The sequence below is a fragment of the Manacus vitellinus genome, unplaced genomic scaffold (assembly GCF_001715985.3).
Source record: "Manacus vitellinus isolate BGI_N305 unplaced genomic scaffold, ASM171598v3 scaffold_60_pilon, whole genome shotgun sequence".
Taxonomy (NCBI): domain Eukaryota; kingdom Metazoa; phylum Chordata; class Aves; order Passeriformes; family Pipridae; genus Manacus; species Manacus vitellinus.
The window spans coordinates 2841074-2861336 of NW_021940687.1; the positions used below are offsets into that span (position 1 = coordinate 2841074).

Here is a 20263-nt window from a genome sequence, read left to right on the forward strand (position 1 = left end):
ATGGGACTCGTTAGTACATAATTGATGGTGGTGACACGGGCTGTGGGTTATTACAGGGGAACGGCCGGTGTGAGCAGTGTGTGCATGAGCACTCAGGAGCAATTTGGGAGCAGGTCTGTCTGGTCATGTCCCTGAGGGGCGTGGGGGGAGATGAGCCAAGTCCTGGCCTGAGTCCCCTTCCTCCATGCATGGGGCATCTTGACTGGGGGATGAGACCGTGGCTCTGTCCCAGCTCTGACAGGAGCCATACGGAGGGGGTGGCTGGGAAGGGGGGTTCCCTGGGACAGGGCTGAGGAGTGAAGGCAAATACCCCCACTGGGGCCACCCCTTTGGTGGGTGTGGGGTTGGGTTCAAAGTGGCAAAGATGCAGGATACAACATGCAGGGGGTGGGAGGCACCCACACGCTTGGGTGCAGGGCCTAGCACAGGGAGGCTCTCCACCCACGGCCAGGATGGGAGTTTGTCCCTAAAGCAGTTTTCCCCACGCCAAAACAATTTGGCAAATTGAACCCAGCTGGGGTGGCATGGGGATGTTGGGTGAATCAGGGTTTCTTTGCTGAATCTGCCTGGGATGGGCTCACACAGACTCCTCTCCTGCTGTGGTGCTTCACCAGGATCCCTGTCTTCTTCTGCCACTCAGAAGAATATCCCTTGGAGATCTGATAAGATCTGATCCCGGTCAGGTCCCTCCAGGTTTGGTCAGCAGGTCAGGTGCTGGGGGATCTCACCCTGTGGAACAGGCATGTTTAGGATATGCCTCCATCTCCAAGCTGATTGTGAACTGCAGAGCTTGTCCCCAGGGATGTCTCGCTTCCGCTTGCCATTCATCCTTCTGGGAGCTAGGAAGTGGTGAAACATGTAGTGGACCAGGTCAGGGGGATTTGCTGTGATGCAATGTTGGAGGCCTCTGCGGTTGAAGTTCCTTCCTTGAAGTCTCTGGGCTTGCTGCGAGGGTGGCTCAGGAGGGGCCTCGCTGAGCTGGAGCTCAGCTTTGCTCACTGGTTCTTGCAATGGAGGAGGATGCCAGCTGGGCAGGGTGGAGGGCAGGTGTTTTCAAACCCACTTTCCCTGGAGAGGCAATTAGAAGTTGAGTTTTGTCCTTCACCAGATCCTGCTTTGACACGGGAACCTAGACATGGCCTTAGTGGGAGGGCAGGGGTTCAAGAACTGCAGTGACCTCTGAGGGCTCTATATGAAACTTGGCTGTATGAAAACACTGGTATTGTTGGAGAAGCCTCTTGTCCAGACTGTCTCCATCCAGCCTCACTTTTAGCATTTGATGCTTTCAGCATCTGTCCCTTGAACACCCAGTCAGTGACGAGAGGGCACCTGATTTATTTTACCAATTCATTACAATCCCCATCCAACAAGGCTCATAGGTTGAATTCCCTCTCATATGTTAAATACTTTCTTCTCTACCCAGAGAAGCTTTGGCTGCCCCATCCTGGAAGTGTTCAAGGCCATACTGGATGGTGCTTGGAGCAACCTGGTCTAGTGGAAGGCGTTTCTGGCCATGGCAGGGGGGGTGGAATGAGATGAGCTTTAAGTTCCCTTCCAACCCAAACCATTCTGTGATTCTTCTGTAGATACTCCTGTTCCTCCTGTGAGACCCACGGAGAGTGACAAGGGTGATCTCCTTCCCTACCACTTCGAGCCTGGGCTGAGCTTGCCCCTTCCCCACCACAGCCATTGTACTTTGGCCGGTTACAGGAAGCTGGATGTCACCACTGAATGATTTAGGTTGGAAAAGACCTCCAAGATCATGGAGTCCAACCATTAACCCAGCACTGCCGTGTCCCAGTGTCTGAGAATCTTGGGAATGCCCAACAGTGCTGGGGAGCAGGGCAGGAGCTGCGGTGCATGGGGTAACCACTCTGAGGATGCTGCCTCTGTTTCTGTGCTAGTGGAGACCAGGCTCCAAGGGCTGGATGGCAGGCACCTCGGCACGGGAACCACATCCCCACCGGCATCTGCACAGCTCCGAGCACAGGGGCCCGTGGTGCTGCAGATGGAGTGACTGGGCAGCAGCACTGCACTGGGAGAACTGCCCTGAAGAAAGTCTTGGAAAACAATAGCAATTGTTCTGTGCCTTTGTTCCCTTCCGTCCCCGGATGTCGGAGGAGATGGAGCTGCGCTCGGCTGCCGGCGGGTGGGCAGAGCGAGCGTGGCTGCCTGTGTTCCCGCCGGGGACCGGGGAGCCCTCCGAGCCCGCCCTGCCGCCCGCCCTGCCCCGCCGCCGCCCGGTCCCGCCAGCGCCTCCAGAGCCCGAGTCAGCGCTCGGGTAATAATTAAAGCTTGACACTGTCACATAAGCGAGCGACAGAACTGGCTGTGATTCTCTGTGTCAGGGGGCAGGAGGTTTTCTTACGGCTGCAGAGCAAAATGATGCTGAAGCTGCTGTTCTTCACCGCAGGGACCTCGGCCTGCCCATGGTCCGGGCAAGAGGGAGGACCTGGCCCCAGTCCAAATTTGCTACCAGCACTGGGTAGAGGCTTGTGATGCCCACACCATTCCCTAATGCCCCAGGCAGTCTGAGATGGACTTCTGGGAGGGAAGGTGCTGACTGGTCCCTAAACAGGGAGCCATGGGATCACTTTGGTCCAAGCAGCGCCCTGCTTCCCATTTTCTATCCCTGCTGGTCCTCAATGGGCCCAAGCATGTAGGGGCAAATCCCTGGGTTCCCCTGCTGTGGCTCTTTGTGCCACTTACCACCATCTGCCTGTTGTGTGTGCTCACTGCCACTGACCAAAGGGCTACAAGCAAACGTGGAGAAGGGTTTCCCCCAGCACTGCCAAGGGAGATTCCTCTCCCCCTGCCAGAGCCAGCCCCTGGGGTTCAGGCATTACCCCAAGGCAGCCTGCAGAGAGAGATCACAGATCCCAGAATCACAGAATGGTTTGTGTTGGAAGGGACATTAAAGTTCATCTCATTACAACGCCCTGCCATGGGCAGAAACACCTTCCACTAGATCGGGTTGCTCCAAGTCCTATCCAGCTTGGCTTTGAACACCTCCAGGGATGGGGAGTCCACATCCACATCTCTGGACAACACTTAGCACGGGGCACTTGTCATGGGGTTTGCTTGGCACAGCTGACAGCTCCCCATGCAGGGCCCTCAGGTGTGTGTGTTCAGCCTGATGAGCTGCTGCTCCTGATGCAGGAAGGCTCAAATGTTTCCAAACTCTACCTGCTTTGCACAATCCCACGACCTTGGGACAAGAGCTGCTGCTGAAGGAGCATAGAGCACAGGCAGTAAGCATGAAACAGGAATGTTGCCTCCTTCCCCTTGGCCTCCAGAACGCTGTTTGTTCCCTTTGTGGAGAGATCTCAGCTGACCTCAAAGCCAAGCAGAGCTTTCCCATTGCAGGTGGAATAGGGAGTGCAGGTCACACCAAGTGACGTGTGAGTCCCTCTCCTGCTCTTTTGCCTCCATGTAGACTGGGGGCCTATAAAAAATAACCATTTCTATAGTTGGTGTGCTCATGGTTTCCTGAGTTGGATGCCCTCCATCTATGGGGAGCTGCCTTACTGAAAAGTGGTGAGTCTGGGTGTCCTGTGGCTGCAGGGAGGTGACTCGGCCTCTTCAACAGGTTTGGGCACACTGAGGGAAGGTGGCAAAAATTAGAACAACCATGTCACCGAGGAACAGGCAGTAGTGAAGAGCTGTTGATCACATGCAGGAGGCGAGGGGGGATGCAGCTGCAGGGTGCTGCACAGCCCTATCCGGAACAGCTCCAGTGCAGGAGCACAGTCACAAAGCCTGTCTTTTCCCCTGTGCTGGCGAAAGTTAAGTGTCTGCTTTTTGGAGCCCTTTCAGAGCCCGCCAGCTCAGCTGCCATGTGTCCTCCAAATGCAGGACAGGACTCTCAGCTTGCTTCTGGCTGCCTGGGTAGGGACATGGGCTGCAACCCGCTGCCTGCTGCCATGGCCAAAGCCAGGGAGCCCTGCCAGGGGCTCCCAACTCCTTCATTCCCTGGGGCTGGCAGTGGCTGTGTGGACACAGAGGGCTCTGGGATGTGAGCGATGCTGGTGGCTCACCGCTGCCCGGCAGGGGCCGCTCCCAAAGGCAGCTCCGTGCTGGGAAGCTGGCAGCGGGACTTGCTGTATTGGGGTGGCTTTGTGCTTTTTTTTGGTGGTTTTCCTGAAAACGGTGCCTTTTGCAATCCTCCCAGTGCTTCACAAAACTTTTCCTGGCAGAACCTCTCGAAAACTTCTGGGAATTCATTTTTTGAAAGGCATTGGGGTCAAAGACATTTACACTTCTGTACAACGCTGACAGGTTTCCTGGTGCGAATATTTCTTGCCGGAACTCCTCTTTATGTTGGTGGGTTGGACTCAGGGAGCTGAAGTTGCTCCAGGAAACAAAGGGAAAATTTTCAACCTGGGAGAAAGGGCAGAGGTGATGAGGGAGGAGCCTTGGAAACAGCTGAGGATGGAGACCTCATCCTGCCATCCTGGGTAAGCTGTTCCATTTGTTCAGCCCAAACTGTGATACGTGGAACTGCGATCTGGGATGTCACTCTGGGAACAGTTCCCCCCATCCCCTTCATAACTGATCCCAAAGGGCTGATCCCCACCCTGCTGCTCAGGTGAGACTGGCTCCGTGTGCTCATTGCTGACCTCCAGCTCCATCCCCATGGGTGTGTGTGTGGCAGGCTCCACTGGCCCTGCCAGTGCAGGCAGGAGGGCAGACACAGGCTGGGGACAGCACAGGATGGGTATTTGTCAGTAGGTTACTTATGGGGTCCCTCAAAGCTTTGCCCTGTAAGCACACTGTGTTTCAGAGAGAAATACTTGACGGTCTTAGAGGTCTTTTCCAACTTAAAGGATTCTCTGATTTCCTACAGATGTCAGGAATAAAGACTGAAATGAATAAGGCATGAGGCCCTGAAACACGACTTTGTGTCTGCAAATAATAAGGAATGAGTTACAGCCTTGGAAGAGCAGGAACGCTCCCCGTGTGCAGGGTCCAGCCTGTCCCTGGCGTCGAGGAGGTGCCCTCCTTGCACTGTCCCCTGCCTGAAAGCTCTGCTTGGAACAGATTGCCTACAGATGGGTCTCTCAACCTTTCCTAACACAGGGATGGCCAAACCTTTTTGGTGAAAATCCAAGGACCATTTTGTTTGGAGCCGCCACATGGTTTTATTTACACCCCATGCGAATTAGGCAAACGACTCACTGTTTGTCTCTTTTATTTCATCCCCTCGTGCTGGCTTCTGCACATAGGAATGTGTGCCTGGGTGCTTAAGGAACTATTTTGCAGACCACTTCCTACTGTCCTTGGGACACAGGGCAGGTCCTGGACCTAACGTGACAGCAGGCAGCGATGTGTCCCTGTCCTTACTTCACACAACAGCTCGGTTCCCCTAGCAGGGAGGGAAGTGCTGGGCACTGCCTGAGCCTCTCCACCATCGTCTGCCATGCCAGCATCCCCAGCCCAAGGATGGGAAAAGCCCTTGAGGACCATCGACATCCCTGTCCTCACCAGGAGGCTGTTCATTAATGTGGCTGAAGAGCAGACTGAGCCCACCGTGTCCTCCGTGGTCATCAGTGGGGGCTTTGGCTCCCCCACCTCCTGCCTGAAAGTCCACAGATCTCCCTGCTTCTGGAGGGGACAGCCAGAGCTGTATCCTTGGCTCTGGAGACATTCCCACCAAATGTTTTTTTGGACAAGAAAGCACTCAAAGGTGCCTGCATCCTCTTTGGAAAAACAGTCACCCTGGAATCTCTGGCAGGACTTTGCCTCTCTCCCTGGACCCTTGCAGAGCCTCAGCAGGAGTCTTCCCCAAATCCATCCTCTCTCAGGGCGGTGCTGCCAGCTCCCAAAGCCACGCTTAACTTGACACATGTGTGCGGCCCTGGGAGATGTGGCGGCTCTGATTCTCATTTGTGCCACCTTCCCCAGTGCCAACCTGACGGGGGCTTCCCCTCCAACATACCCAACTCTCTGCCAGACAGGCCCGGGGTGCCTGTCCCCATCTTCCCACGGTTTGGGGTCCCAGTGGGGTGGCTGCTGCCGGTCCCGATCCTGGCGGCTGTCCCCAAAGCTGCGGGGAGCATCAGGAAGGGCTGAGCCTGTCAGGGAAGGTGGGATGGTTTGTACCTCCTGCATCCCTTGTGGTCACCTCCAGCAGCTCACATTCAGGACCTCCAGCAGCTCACATTCAGGACCCTCAGCTGCCATTCAGGACCCTCAGCTGCCATTCAGGACCCTCAGCTGCCGTGCAGGACACCCAGGTTTGGTTGTGGCTGTGCCACTGAACACCATGCCCAGCATGAGGATGAGGGTGGTGGGGAGCCAGTGGTGCGTCACCTCTGCAGCTCTCTCTGCAGTGGGGTTAAGCTCTGCTTAAACTCTGATCCCAGTAGAGCCCTAACTTGGGGGATGCCCAAAAGGAGGCTTTTTGGAGAGAAAGAGCTCCATGCAGCCCTATTTGGGCTACTGGACAAGCACACAGCCACTCTCCAGGCTCTGAGCCAGAGGCACCAACATTCTGGAGTCTTGGGGTTTGGTACAGCTTCTCTTGGGATTTGGGATCGAGGTGCAGGGTGCTGCATGCCACCATGGGGTGCACTCCTTGGGCTGCACCCTCGCAGCCCCAGCACAGCAGGTTTTGGGGTGTGGGCAGGACACAGCCATGGGTCCAGCTCTGCCTGATCCTCTCTGACAAAACCCCCAGTTTGCGACACAGTTTTTGGCGTTGGGTCCTGGCCATCCGCTTTCTATTCCAGCGCTCGCCTTGCAGGAAGGCTTTGGGGATGGGGGGGGGCTGGGAGCCTGTTTCAATTGTTTGGGGAATGGAAGTGACTTGTTCTGCGGCTGGAGGAGCCCAGCAGAGCTCGCTGCGTGCAGGGAGTTTTTCCACTGCTGTTGCTCCCATTGGAACAGCGGAACCTTGAGGGCTTCCCAACTGGTGGCGTTCTGGCGGCAGGGCCGGTTCTGGTGGCTGGCCCGTGGGATGGAGCCTTGCCTGAGGCACAGGCTGTGCATCACTTACAGGCTGTGCATCGCTACATCAGGACCGTTTTGGGGGGAAATATGCATTCTGTGGGGTCTGGTTTATTTTTGGGCACGGTGGAGTGGTCTGGAGGAGTCAGAGGGTCTCTCATCCAGTACAGGCTGGGATTGTGCTGCCAGAAAAACAAGGCATTTAGAGGCAGGAGGTTCTCACCTTGGTGCCTCCAGGCAGGGGTGAATCTCCCACCTACTCCCATGTGAGCCCGGAAAAATGAATCACCAAAAATGAAGTGAAGCAAAGAAAGAAAGCAAAAAATAATGATTAAAAAAAATCCCTCCCCAAAGCCGCCTTCCAGAGGGTTGGGCAAAAGATAAAAGCTCTCGGAGGAGCCGGGACTCCTCCTCTCCCACCGCCGACCTCTCATTTAAATGTCTGTGCGGAGGCTGCAGCCGGCACTGCCTCGGCGGGCCGCCCCAAGGGACCCCCGTCCCCGCCCCGCCCGCCAGCCCCAGCCCTGCCCCCGGGGGTGATGCCCACGCAAGGCAACGGCAGAGCCGAGGCTTAGAAGCCTGGGGTGACCCATCCCCGAGGAGGACGGATCGGTACTGGGGTGCTCCGGGGGGTCCCACCACAGAGCATGCGAGAGCCCCCGGGGAGCTGAGCCGAGCAGCGCCTGCCGGGGCAGGAGGGAGTGGACAGCAGGGGTGTCCCGGTGGATGGACCCCCTGAGACCAGCCCCCCCGATGTCGGCTCCGCTGCTGCTCTGGGTCATCCTCCTCCGCTGGGCCAGCGGTGGGGGCTTCATCCGAGGAGGCAGGACGTGGCAGCACTGCACAGGTAGGAGCGGAAGGCAGGGGGTGGGTGGGCTGCACACCGCGAGGGGGGTGTCAAGACAGGTGTTAGCCCTGCCGGGAAACGTGCTCCCATGGATGGGGTGTTCCCTGCACTGACACGGCAGACCCCAGAAGATGTGCTCTGTTTTGGGGGGCATGCCTCAGGTGGGTCAGCCTCTCACTGGCAGCCCAGCCCCAGGATTCCAGGTGCCTGTTATGCCTCAGGTGCTGCAGCTTCCAGCACCCATGGCCAGCACCCATGGACAGCGGGTAGTGGGATCGTTCCTGCACCTGCAGCCCCCACCAGCAACCCTCTCAGAGCTGTGGAGAGACCTGTGTGCCTGTCCCTACGGCACAAGCATTGTCCCAAGGTCTGCTGGCCCGGGGGACAACATGAGAGGGGAAGGGCTGGAAAGAGGAGACGTGAGCCATGAAGTCCCCTTGGAAAGTCCCTCCTGCCCCAGACTCTCCTGCTCTCTGACAGGCACAATCTGCACCCTCTGGGAGTAAATGTCTCTGTCCCACTGCCCCCAGCCAAGGAGCTGGCAGCTCCAATGGTATTTCCAAGAGGAGCCTGAGCTGAAGGGGATCCCCATGCCCTGGCTCTGCCATCCCATCCCCGTCCCTGTGCTGTGTAGGCAGTGAAACCTGAGCTCAGTTTTTGGGGCTGCTTGGGCCCAGGCTCTGTATGTTTGGGGTTTGTCCCAGCTTGATGGTGCCTGTATTTGCATTTTATTACAGCACAGATGATGTGAGAAGGACAACTGGGAGAGACTGGAGAGTTTCTGCCCACTGCCTCTTCCTTGAGGTGCTCAAGTCTCTCTGGCAATGTCCCTGCCAGGGATGTCAAGGCTGAGGACCCCAGCACAAGGTGCCCTGGCACCATATGTACTGCCCAAGCTGGGCTGGAGCACCCCAGCTGCTCTCCCAGCCTTAGCAGTGCCAGATATGGGAGACAGACAGGGATGCACATCTTTGGGTTTAGAGATTTGGGTTTGGTTTTGGGACTCGGTCCCTTCCTGGCCCACAGCCTCCAGCCCCACCTGAGCTGTCTCCTGGCTCATCCCCACCAGCCCAGGGGCAGTTGAGGACTCCTAAACCCCCCTGCAAATCCAAGCCTGAGTTCAGCTTGTACTTTTTGCTGGGGAAAATGGAAACTGGCCATTCCAAGAGTGGTGCGTTTCTGAAATAAGCCATTCGAGTTAAACCTCCCCCAACGAGGCTTTGCTTTAGGAGCAGCTTAAACCAGTGGTGGGGCAAGCAGGGGGCATGCAGAGTTGCCAGGCTGGGAAAGATCTCACTGATCTCTCTGCTCTGGGCTGAATGAAGCAATATGAGCAGATTCCTCTTTGCTCTGCCCACCTGGAATTGGGCTGGCCAGGGGTGCCAGGAGGAAGCGCTTCCCTTCTCCAGCTGTTTTGGATTCAGATACATGGCCCAGCCTTGCTCCCATCTCCCTCCCTCCCAGCTCTCCCGCTGTGCCCCAGCAGCCGGGATTTATTAGTACAAATTGGAGCTAAAAGCTGAGTCTCAGTGGGGTTGGGATGAAATCAGGGGTATTTTACTGTAGCCAAGTGCTGCTTCATCCCCTGGGCATCAACGCTCTTCTTTGCAGACGATGCAGGTCTGCCAGGGAAGCATTCAAAAGTAAAAACAGGAGGGTGCCAAGGCCAGGAAGGTCGGAGAAGCCCCCACAGCAGGTACAGCGCTTCCTGTGGCTGCTGGCTCGGGGCTTGCTGAGACATCAGACTGACGGTCACCCTGGCACTGCTCTGTGGGGTGGCACTTTGTGGTGCCCATGCATGGTGTGTTCTCACCGGGGTGATGCCCTGGGGCTGGGCACGTTGTTTTCTTTTCTGGGGAGAGATTAATTATTTATAATGAGTGGTTTTGGTGCCTGCTGGGGGAGTACGTGTGCGTGTGTGCAATTAGGGCTGGGTTGGGACAGCCTGAACCGGGACTGAAGGGTAGAGCTCTCCCCATGCCCCATAAGCAAGCCCACAGTGTTGGATCCCTGCCTGCTCTCCTGGTTCTGGCTGCAGTTGCTGGTGCTGGTGTATCCCGAGGAAGCTGGGGCTGCCCGGCTGGCAAGTCCCAGCTCCACTGACAGCATTCAGAGCTGCATTAGTGGGGTGGCTCTGCACACCCGGTGTTCCTGCTGTGGGGATGGAGACGCCAGCCTCGGTCTCTGGAGGGCAAATGTTCCCTCTGGCCCCAAAGCAGGGGCTCGGGGTGGACCCCAGGCAAGGGCCAGCAGGCTACTGGGGCACACTGAGCCATCCTGCTGCCATGGGGCACCCCAGCCAGCGCAGTGGGGGCCCCATCCCACAGTGGGACAGGGTGGGATGGCTTTCACCGCTGTGACATGCTCCGCTGTCCCTCGGCACAGACCTGCGCCCGCTGGACATCCTCTCGGAGGTGGTGCCGGCCGGAGCGCTGGCCCGCGGCATGCGGGTGTTCCAGGTGCAGGGGCTGCGCGGCTTCCAGCTCGCCGCCTCCCGGCCCCGCGCCCTGGCCTTCCCCGCCTCCCGGCTCTTCATCCACTGCGACCGCTTCCCCGAGGAGTTCTCCATCATCGTCACGCTGAGGGTGCTCGGCGTCCCCGCCAAGGTGAGCGCGGCCGGCGGGCACAGGGCAGGCACAGGGCGAGGACAGGGCGAGCACAGCGCCGGGCACAGGCGAGCACAGGGTGGGCACAGGGCGGGCTCAGGTTGGGCACGGCGCGGGCACAGGCTGGCACAGGGGGGGCACAGGGCGAGCACAGGGCGGGTACAGGGCGGGCACAGGGTGGCACAGGGGGCCACAGCGCGGGTACAGGGGGCACAAGCGCGGCCCCGCAAGCCCGCGGCAGGCAGCAGGCGGGATCCCGTTCGCCCTCCCGCAGAGGAACGAATACATCTTCTCGCTGATGGGCAGGAGAGCCCCGGCGTGCTGTGTGGTGGCTGCCGCTACGCCCCCGACAAGCTTCACTTCCTCTTCTGAGCCAGGAGCGCGCCGGCGGCTGCAGACCCGCGTCACCTCCCAAACGTCTCCCTCTCCGACGGCCAGTGGCACACGCTCGTCCTGCTGTCTCCGGCCAGTCCTTCTCCCTGACGGTGGACTGCAGCATCCCCAAGGATGTGTAGGTCAGGGGGCAGCGGCGGGGTTCAGAAGGGCGGGCGGGGCGGTGTCCCTCCACCAGCATCTCCCCGGGCCATCAGTAGATGCCATGAAATTGTCCCTGCCTTTTCTCTGCCCGTCCTCAGGGTGGTGGAGACGCCGTTTCCAGCCTCGCTGTCGGTGAGGAGAGCCAGCTTCTACCTGGGCAACAGGCGGAGAAGGAAAGGCGTGTTCACGGTAGGTGACCCATGGTGTGGGGTGCCCACGGGTGCCCGGGGGTGCTCGTGGCTGGCCGTGGGGTGACCCACAGCCCCCTCTCAGCCCCCTACAGTGGCAGGGCAGGAAGCAGAGGTAGCTGTGGGTTCTTGTGGAGGCAGTGAAAGGCAGCTGCAGCTCTGAGCCCCATGTCAGTGCTCCCCTCACACCAGCTGTTAGATTGCATGAGCTGGGCATATGGGATTTGATAAATGTGTGTGAATCCCATGGAGACTTCTGCATCCCTAGGAGGGAGGGCAATGAGCAGGAGTCGGGCAGAAAATCCTAGGCATGAATCACCTGCAGTTCCCATTCTGTGGTCTTGCTGGACTTGCTCTCCATCCCGCTGCTCCCACTTTCCCAGGGCTTGCTGAGACAGCTTGTCCTGCTGCCAGGAGCCGATGCCACCCCTCGGATATGCACCACCATGAACTTCAAAGTAGCAACGCTCTCTATCCCCACTGTCCTCCAGGATGCTCCCATGAAGCCAGCGAGCAACGAGGTGCTCAAATACCCCTACGGTCAGTGCCCCCCAGTGCCTCTGTCAGCCACCCCTGCCTCTGTGAGGAAAAGCCTTTGTGTGTGGCAGAACATGGAGCAGGAGCAGGGGGGGAGAAGGTGCCACCAGCACCCTCTGTTTCTCACGGTGTGGGATGGGATCCCTGTCCAAAACTCCCCTGGAGAGACAGGGTGCTCCTGCCCGGATCCCTTAGCAGCACTGGGCTCATGTTAGTGGCCCCACACAGGCTTTTGCCAGTCTGTGTCTTCCCAGGTTGGTGCTGGGTTGCCATTTCCCCCATTCCCTGGTGCCCATTATCAGGATGAGACCGGGACATCCAACCCTCCTACCTCTCTGTTCCTCCACTGTGTGTGCTAAGAGGCTCCTGCCTCACTCATCTCGTGGCCAGAGACTGACACGAAGGTGACCCTGGGGTCCCGTCCACGCTGCACCAAGCAGGAGAAGGCGCAGTTCTGGTTCAACGCCTCCCGACGAGGGCTGTACCTCTGCAACGGCAGCGCCTGGGTCCCCATGCTGGAAGGTACTGCTGGGGAGGTACTGGCACTCTTTGGGAGGGAGGGAGGAAGGGAGGCTCTTGCAGCAGAGCAGGAGCTGACATCTGCCCTTTTGATGGCTTTGGGATGGGAATCAGCAGCAGAGTGAGGGGGCCTGCCCCCTGCCCCTCCCCTGCTCAGCCAGGCTTTGCTTTGTTCTCAGTGCCCACACCAGCACTTCCAGAACTGCTCTTGATTCAAGTGCCTCTGTGGTCCATCCACCTTCTTCTTATCCATCTCTCCTGGGGCTTCTCAGGGCAGGATGAGCTCCTAGTCTGTCCAAGAAGGACAGCTCACCCCATGTAGAGCCATGTTCAGGGGGTTGTGCTCCCTGCCATGGGTTCCCAAAGGTTGTGGTGCTCCTGGTGCTGAAGCGCTTGTGGGGTGGACAAGGAGGAGCAGAGAGACTCATCAGCTGCCAGAAATACTGGGGCAGCATTGGGAGGGTGGCAGAGGCAGGTCCCCATATTGTCATGGCTCTGTTGGGACACTTTGTGAGGAAAACAGTGGGAGCACCAAGCTGAAAAAAACAACCAGAGCCCGGGTGGATGGATGTTATTCAATAATGACATGGATTTCACCCACTGGCACTCTCCCACGCACTCTAGGCAGTTTTCCCAGGATCCCTGGAGAGGACATGGAGTATGGGATATGCCATCAGCCAAATCATGCTTCCCTTCACTCCTCTTCCAGCATTTTTCTTCTGCTGATATCCACTGGGTGGGCTTGGATGAGCCATTTGCTCCCCACAGGAACTGGCAGTCACTGGATCCCCTATCCTTCCCTGCCTCTGGAAGTCATCAGTACAGATTGGCACCATGTCCCAGGACACCTCATGCTGGGATCTTACTGACCTGTGCCCCTTGGTGCCACCGACACTGGCCCTTCTCCAGTGCCCAGCCATTTGCCTTTGGGGCAATTCTGGAGGTTTCTGCTCCTATTTCTGGTGTTAATTCTGTCTAAGTCTTCTCTAACCTCTCCCAGAGCTCATGCTGACTCCAGCCAGAGCCAGCAGCTGGGCAGGGTTGCTGCAGGTGAGTGTGGGCTAACCTGGCTGCTCTCAGCAGCCCAGTGGACTGTAGGTCTCTTCCTCTCCTCCTTGGTCTTTTGAGGATAAATATATCAAAGTGATCAAAATCCATGGCATGGGGATCTTCCCCGCTCCCAGAGGAGACAGCCCTGCCCTCCACTGGGGAACAGGCAGGGATGGATGGGGCTGGATGTGCTGCCCATCAGGGTGGAGTCAATCCTTTTACCACCCCCTTGGTTTGGCCCTTCACCCCCAGTGACACCAGGACCTTCCCTTCCCCCATAAAGCTCCACACAGCAGCAACTGCCACAAAGCCGGCACGAGGCCTCTCTCCAGCCAAAATTATCTGATTTTAACCTCCCCTCTCTTTTTTTGTGGTCTCCCAGTCAAGCACAGGCTGGACTATGTGGAGGAATACCAGAACCTGGTGACCAACTCGGAGACGATGGGGATTGAGGTCTTCACCATCCCGAAGGTGGGACTGTTTGCAGCCACGGCCAACCGGGTCACCCCGCCGGGATCGGCCGTCTACAAATGGACCGACGGCAAGTTTGTGCCCTACCAGAACATCCGCACCTACCAAGCTCAGTCCTGGAAGTATTTCACCATTGGGAAGAAGGTGAGTCTGCCTGGAAGGTGCCTCTGTGTTTCAGTACATTAGAGTGCAGTTGCCCAACAGTGGCTTCTCTGAAGCCCAGAGTCTTGGGCATAGTTTCGGGAGTGAATCTTCCTCTCTTTGGTGGAGTCACGCTGATACATGTGTTCAGCTGACCAAGGTCTCTCCAGGGACTGCTGGCTCATCTGTGGGCTGCCTGCTGTGTTTTTTGCTGAGGCACAGCTGCATCCACCCAAGCCATTTCCAGCACCTGATCCTGGCAGAGTAGGTAACTGCATCTCAGAGATCTACCTGTGGTCTTAGAGAGCCATCAGAGCCTGCAGCTCCCTCCCAAGACCCACTGATTTCAACCTCCTGCATTTTCAAGCTCTCATGCTTTTAAATCATTCTGGGACTTCAGAGTCACCTCTCCTCCCCTGAGCAGTCTGCCATGGGACTTGTGAAGAGTATCTGCCTGGTTCTCTCCCCTTGGAAGCTTATCACTTTTGGAGGAGCCCTGGGCAAGGCACCTGCTGAGAGCCAGCTCTGTGCAGGGCTCCTGGGGAGCTGAGATCATTTCCCCTCTGGCATGACCCATTCTAGCTTTGTCACTAGGGTGGCTGCAGGGCTCCTCTGCTGCCAACCACATGCTGCAGGGTACAGAGGGGTGGGTACCTCCAGGCTTGGTGTTACCAACAGCCCTGCTGGTTGGATACAAACAGGCCATGTCCTCTGTTGGTGGAAGGGGAACATGACGGTGGGGTCCTGCAGAAAACCTGGTCAGGCCCTGAAAGTGCAGCTGTGTTGCAGTGCTGGCTTTGGGCTGGGAACATGCCTGGCATCCCCAACACTGCTCTCCATCACTCCACTGCACCCTCACAGGCAGGAGACCTCCCCACTGACTGTTTCCTCCCTGTGGGCTGTGGCCCTGTGCCTCTTTGTGGCCTAAACTGGGGCAAAACCTCTGCCACTTCATCTGAAAGACACTGGAATGGTGGAGACAGCATGACAGAGGTTGGATGTGCTCCCCACCTTGCGCTTGGCTACCTCTGCTGCACCACAGCTGTCCCTGACATTTGCACAGGGGTTTCTTGGTCTGGAAAATGTTTTGTCTCGGGGAATTGTTATCATTATTGTCATTGTCATCATGTCTGCGATTTTTCTTCTGAGCCACCTTCTTTACAGGAAGGTTTGGTAGCCTGAACCTCCCTCCCTCCCCAGTCCATTTCACATCCATGCTCCCCATTCCTGAGGCTGGTGAGGCGCAAGCAGACACAGCTCAGCTCTCCCTCCCCTTGTCTAAGAGGCTGTGACTGAGAGTCGTGTCCCTGCCATGCACAAACACCCCCACAGGCCACTGGGTCCCTGTCCCCACTTTGAGTGCACTGTGGTGCTTGGGGACTGCTTAGGGACCCCAGCCAGGGCCACCTTGTCCTACAATAGCCACCTCATCCCTGGTCCCCCATCCCACCTCCCCACGCCCATTCTTGCCCATCCTCCTTTGAGAGGAGAAAATCAAGCTGTCCTGGCTTATTCCTTTTCAGATCTTCCTAGCAGTGGCGAATTTTGAGCAGAACGAGAGGGGTCAGGAGTTCTCTGTAATATACAAGTGGAGCCGCAGGAAAGCAAAATTCATCATGTACCAGCGGATCACCACGCACAGCGCCAGGGACTGGGAGGCCTTTGTCATTGAGGGGGAGGCTTTCCTCGCTGTGGTCAACCACAGAGAAGGTACCCAGCCCTCATATTCCCTACAGGCCCTGGGGTGACATCTGGGACCATGACAAGTGCCCCGCCACAGGTACCTGCTCAGAGCATCCTCCGGTTGCTGTGGAAACCCCGCGGCTCCCTGTGCATCCTCTGCTGGAGCAGAGTGCAGGGCAAAGCCAGGGAGATGTGCACACAGCTGGGAGCGTGGTGTCCTTCAGGAAGCCTGGAGCCATGCAGACCCTCCCATTATAGGGGAGAAGAGTGTTTGGGGAAGTGGCTGATGCAGTCCCCCTCTGGGTTTCTGGCAGCAGAAGACAAGGACAAGAGTGGGGACAGTGTCTGTGCTGAATCTCTGCTTCTTTTCATTTTTATCCCCAACGCTACGTAACCTGGTAGCACCCCAGGCTGAGCCTTTTGCACATGGGAAACTGAGGGAACCTGAGTGAGAGCCTGCTGACATCCCTCCCTCCCTCCCCGGGCACCCTGCAGACATGATCCAGCCTTGTTCCCCTTCCCAGGCCCTGGGAATAGTTCTGTGCTGGGACATGCACTCCTCAGCATGGAGGGATGAATGGGTCGATAGCACAGCCCTGGATCTCCAGGATGCTCCCAGCTGGGTTCAAAACACTCAGCTAATGGGCTCTCTCCCTGCCATCAGGGCTGGCTCCAGGGAAATCAGCTCCTCTGGCACCAGGCTCGGAGCTGGTGGCGGGTTCCTTGGGCACCTGTGAGCTGGGCTGGAAACTCCATGTGTCACCTCTTGGACCCCACCATGGCCAGTTTGGATGAGACCTACTCCCATGGCAGTGTGGTCCCTCCAGCAGACATGCATGCAGGGGTTAAAACCACCATGGCTAAGCCAACCTGGGGATGTTTCCTTTGGAGGCAGGTGGATGGTCAGTCCCTGAAGAGCTGCCACTTATCCATGTGGCCATTCCTACACATTCTCCCTGCAGCCTTTCCTGCCCAAGTCCCTTCTGCTGCAATGAGGATTTAAAGCCAGCTGGGTCCCACACAGGTGTGAGGTCGAGATGCTTGAGCAGAGCCCAGGAGCTGGATGGAGCACATGCTTTGGTGCTGGGGGGCAGCCCACGATGCCAGGAGCTGTGGGACTGGCCCCAGCACACAGAGCCAGCCCGTGGGACCACCAGCAGAACTTGGCTGCCCTGGGACACTGGCACGGTGCCTCTGGGCTACTGCTCCTTTAGGGACATGGCACCCACCTGTCCCTCCTCTGCCAGGGCTGCCACAAAGCTGCCACCGTACGCTCAGGACAAGCTGCTGGTGTGTGCCATGGGATGGAGGCTCTAGGTAGGGATAGAGGCTCTAGGTGTAGGTGGAGCCTCTAGACAGGAATGGAGGCTCTAGTTAGGGATGGAGGTTCTAGGGAGGGGTTGAGGCTCTAGACGGGAATGGAGACACGAGGTAGGGGTGGAGGCTGTAGAATCTCTTCAGCTACTTCTTGGGCAGCAACAGGTGACATGCTGGCAAAAATTCACGTGGTTGAACCTGTTTCTTAGACAAGCCAGGTATCCTTTTCCCTCATAGTGCGTGTCTGTCCATCTGTCTTCCCCAGGGAACAACCACAATATAGATAGTGTGATATACAGGTGGAACCCCAGGACAGGGTTGTTTGAAACTAACCAGACCATTCCTACCTCTGGAGCCTACGACTGGGAATTTTTCACCGTCGGACCGTATTCCTTCTTGGCTGTAGCTAACACATTCAATGGCACATCCACTAAGATCTACTCACACATCTACATCTGGCTCAGTGGGTCTTTCCAGCTCTTCCAGTCTATCCTGGTAAGGCTTGCCTATTGCTCCTCAGTCCCCCTCTGGGTTTAGGTGAGCCAGCATGTCTCATGGTCTCCCTCCCCACAGACATTTGGTGCTGCCGACTGGGAGGTTTTTCATATTGGGGACAGAGTCTTCCTGGCTGTTGCCAACAGCCACAGCTATGACAGTGGGATGCCAGCGCCCTCCAACTTCTATGCCATCAACTCCTCCATCTATGAGCTGAACATCACCGCTCAGATGTTTGTTAAATTCCAGGACCTTCTCACCTACAGGTACCTTTACTCGCAGTCAGGGTGCTCCTCAGTCCATGTCCTTCCCCTGAGCAGCCCAGAGGTCTCATAGAGTCATAGAATGGTTTGGGGTGGAAGGGACCTTAAAGATCATCTCATTCCAACCTCCTTGCCACAGGCAGGGACACTTCCACTAGATCCAGTTGCTCCAAGCTCTGTCCAACTTGTCCTTGGACCCTTGCAGGGATGGGGCAGCCACAGCTTCCCTGGGCAACCCGTGCCACAGCCTTTCCTCTTTCAGTTTAAAACTGCACTCGCTTGTCTCCAGGAGGGTTCCTGCAGGTTTTCACACTGCCAGGGACTGAGACTGGTGGAGAGGGTGATGGGTGACAGCTCCTTGGCACCAAATCCCAGTGGGAGCTGGGAGAAGGCCCTGGATTTGAGAACGAGGCTGGATTTCTTTCAGGAGCAACCTGGGAAGAGCAGGGTTTTCTGTGTGTCATCAGGGTGGCAGAGATTGGAGTGGGGTGGGCTCAGCCCCATGGACACACAGCCCCTTCTTCAGCTGGCCACACAGGGGCCACCTCACCTGCCCCTCTGCTTTCTTCATGCCCAGTGCCCTGGACTGGGAGTTCTTCTCGGTGGGAGACGACTCTTTTCTGGTGGTAGCAAACTCCTTCGATGGCTTCACCTTCTCCGTTAACAGCATTATCTACAGGTACTGCAGAGGGCAGGGCTGGGGAGCTTGGGCGTTGTTCCCAGCAGGAACGACCCTGCATGGGTGTAACCTGGTGCGTCTGCCCAGGGAGGAGGGATAGGACTGCTCCCTGCTTTCGGGCAGGAACGAGGAGCCCCAGTGAAGGACATCCCACCCCGAAACAGGGGGGAAGTGGGAGATGCCAGCCCCAGGGCTCAGCTTTCCTGCCCCTCCCAGGTGTCCTGGGAGCTAACTGCCCTTCCCGTGCAGGTGGCAAGGCTACGAAGGCTTCGTGGCAGCCCATCACCTCCCCACCGTCGGCTGCAGGGACTGGGAGGTTTTCCACACCGCCGAGGGCTCCTACCTGCTCTACTCCAGCGCCAAGGAGCCGCTCTCCAAGGTGCTCAAGCTGAAAACCACCTGAGGTGGCTGAGACATGCTCAGCTCATCGCCAGGACGGGGGCGAGCTGGGCATCCAGGTGAAGATGGACCGCAGAGCCCAGGAACGGCTGCAGCGTCAGCAGTGGCTGTGCACTCTGCAGGAAGGGGAGGAGGAGGAGGAGGAGGAGGAGGGAGCTCCAGGGCTCCCTGCAGCCTTGTCTGGGGGCTGGCAAAGGGGCTGAGACCCTGCTTTGGTGCTGTTTCTCCTGGGAAAGCTCTCCCACCATGCTTCAGAGCCATGTCCTACACAAGGTTCCTGGCACCCAGGTGCTTCCCAGGGCTCACTGGGACCTGACACTTGGCAGTCTCCAGCTAGGAGGGACCCAGAGGTGCCAGTGGCTGTGGCCAGAGGTTGCACAAAGCCAGGGAAGGAAGAGACTGAGCAGAGCATGAGCTGGCAGGGTGGGTGCATGGCAGAGGGGAGTAAACATGTGAGAAACTGCGGAAAAAGGTCGGTCCAGGCTTGGCTTTGGCTGCCCAGTGCCTGGTGCTGCGATGCTGCTGAGGACCATCTGGTTTGACATTGCAGCCACTCTTGGTGTCACCTTTGGTGGCATCCCCACCCCTAGACACTGCTGCGGGTGCCTTCCCCCCCTGTTGCTCTGCTGTGGCTGGTTTGGGTTGTCCTTGACATGTCACGTGTGTGTTGTACAAGCCCGTCAGTGTGTACAAGGACCAGTGCTGGTCCCTGCACACCTTTGCCTGGGGTTAGCGACTCCTGAGAAAACCTGCTATGCATTTGGACAAATCCAGCTACCACGGGCACGGGAAAGATCCAAAACTGCGCCAGGTGAAACTGTGGCCTCTTTTCTTTTCCTCGCCTTTGCTTGGGGACTCTTTTGCTTAACCAGAGCTCTAATAAACTGTGTGCACCCAGCCTTCATCCCATGTGAGTACCCAAACTGCTCTGCCCATGGCAGAGGCATCCCTTCACCCAACAAGTCACCCCCGGATGAGGTGGAGCCATGTCCATGTCCATGAGGATGAGGTGGCCCTGAGCACAGCAGTGTGCCGGGTTGAGGCTGCCCCTCTGTTCCCCCCCAACCCAGGACCCTCTGCCTCACCTGACTGTCCCAGAGCATCACTCAGTCTTCCCCAGGCCCAGGTTTCCTGCTGGAGCTGGGCCACCCACCCTGGAGCTGCGGAGCCCTCAGGATGTGCCAACCCTGCAAGAAGGACTGAGGAGTCACAGCTTGAGCTGCCCCAGGGTACAGACCTGGGAGAGGCTCTGCATCCCTTCCTCCTCCCCCTGTTCATTGCAGCTGCACCTGGCTCTGCCAGGAAGGACCATTTCTCGCTTGTGAGATGAGGGAAAATTTGATTTGCTTCCATCACGCCAAGCCACCAGCAGCAGCTCAAATTCAGCTCTGAGAAAGGGAAAGATGAGGCAAGATGTACCAGATGCATTTGGGCAGCTGGTCCCTGCTTGAGCCAGGCTGGGCTGAGGGTGGAAGGGATGGCACCTAATGGAAGTCATGCTGGTACATTGAATTTAGGCTGGTCTGCTTTGGGAGAGATTGAAATAGGACAAGATCAACCCCCCCGAGCACCACCCTCTGCCC

The 20263-nt window shown here is 57.6% G+C and overlaps 1 protein-coding gene across 1 annotated transcript; it reads left to right on the plus strand.

Annotated features, from left to right (window-relative positions):
• The first annotated feature begins 7701 nt into the window (after nt 1-7701).
• LOC103763462 (thrombospondin-type laminin G domain and EAR repeat-containing protein) lies at nt 7702-18739 on the plus strand. The gene is given in 14 exon segments (XM_018083098.2): nt 7702-7795; nt 10181-10401; nt 10676-10700; nt 10703-10852; nt 10855-10912; nt 11037-11127; nt 11510-11666; nt 12054-12185; nt 13615-13847; nt 15368-15554; nt 17110-17339; nt 17418-17605; nt 18180-18281; nt 18531-18739. Coding segments are annotated over 14 exon segments (2022 nt in total). The 3' UTR covers nt 18685-18739.
• The last annotated feature ends 1524 nt before the right edge of the window (nt 18740-20263 follow it).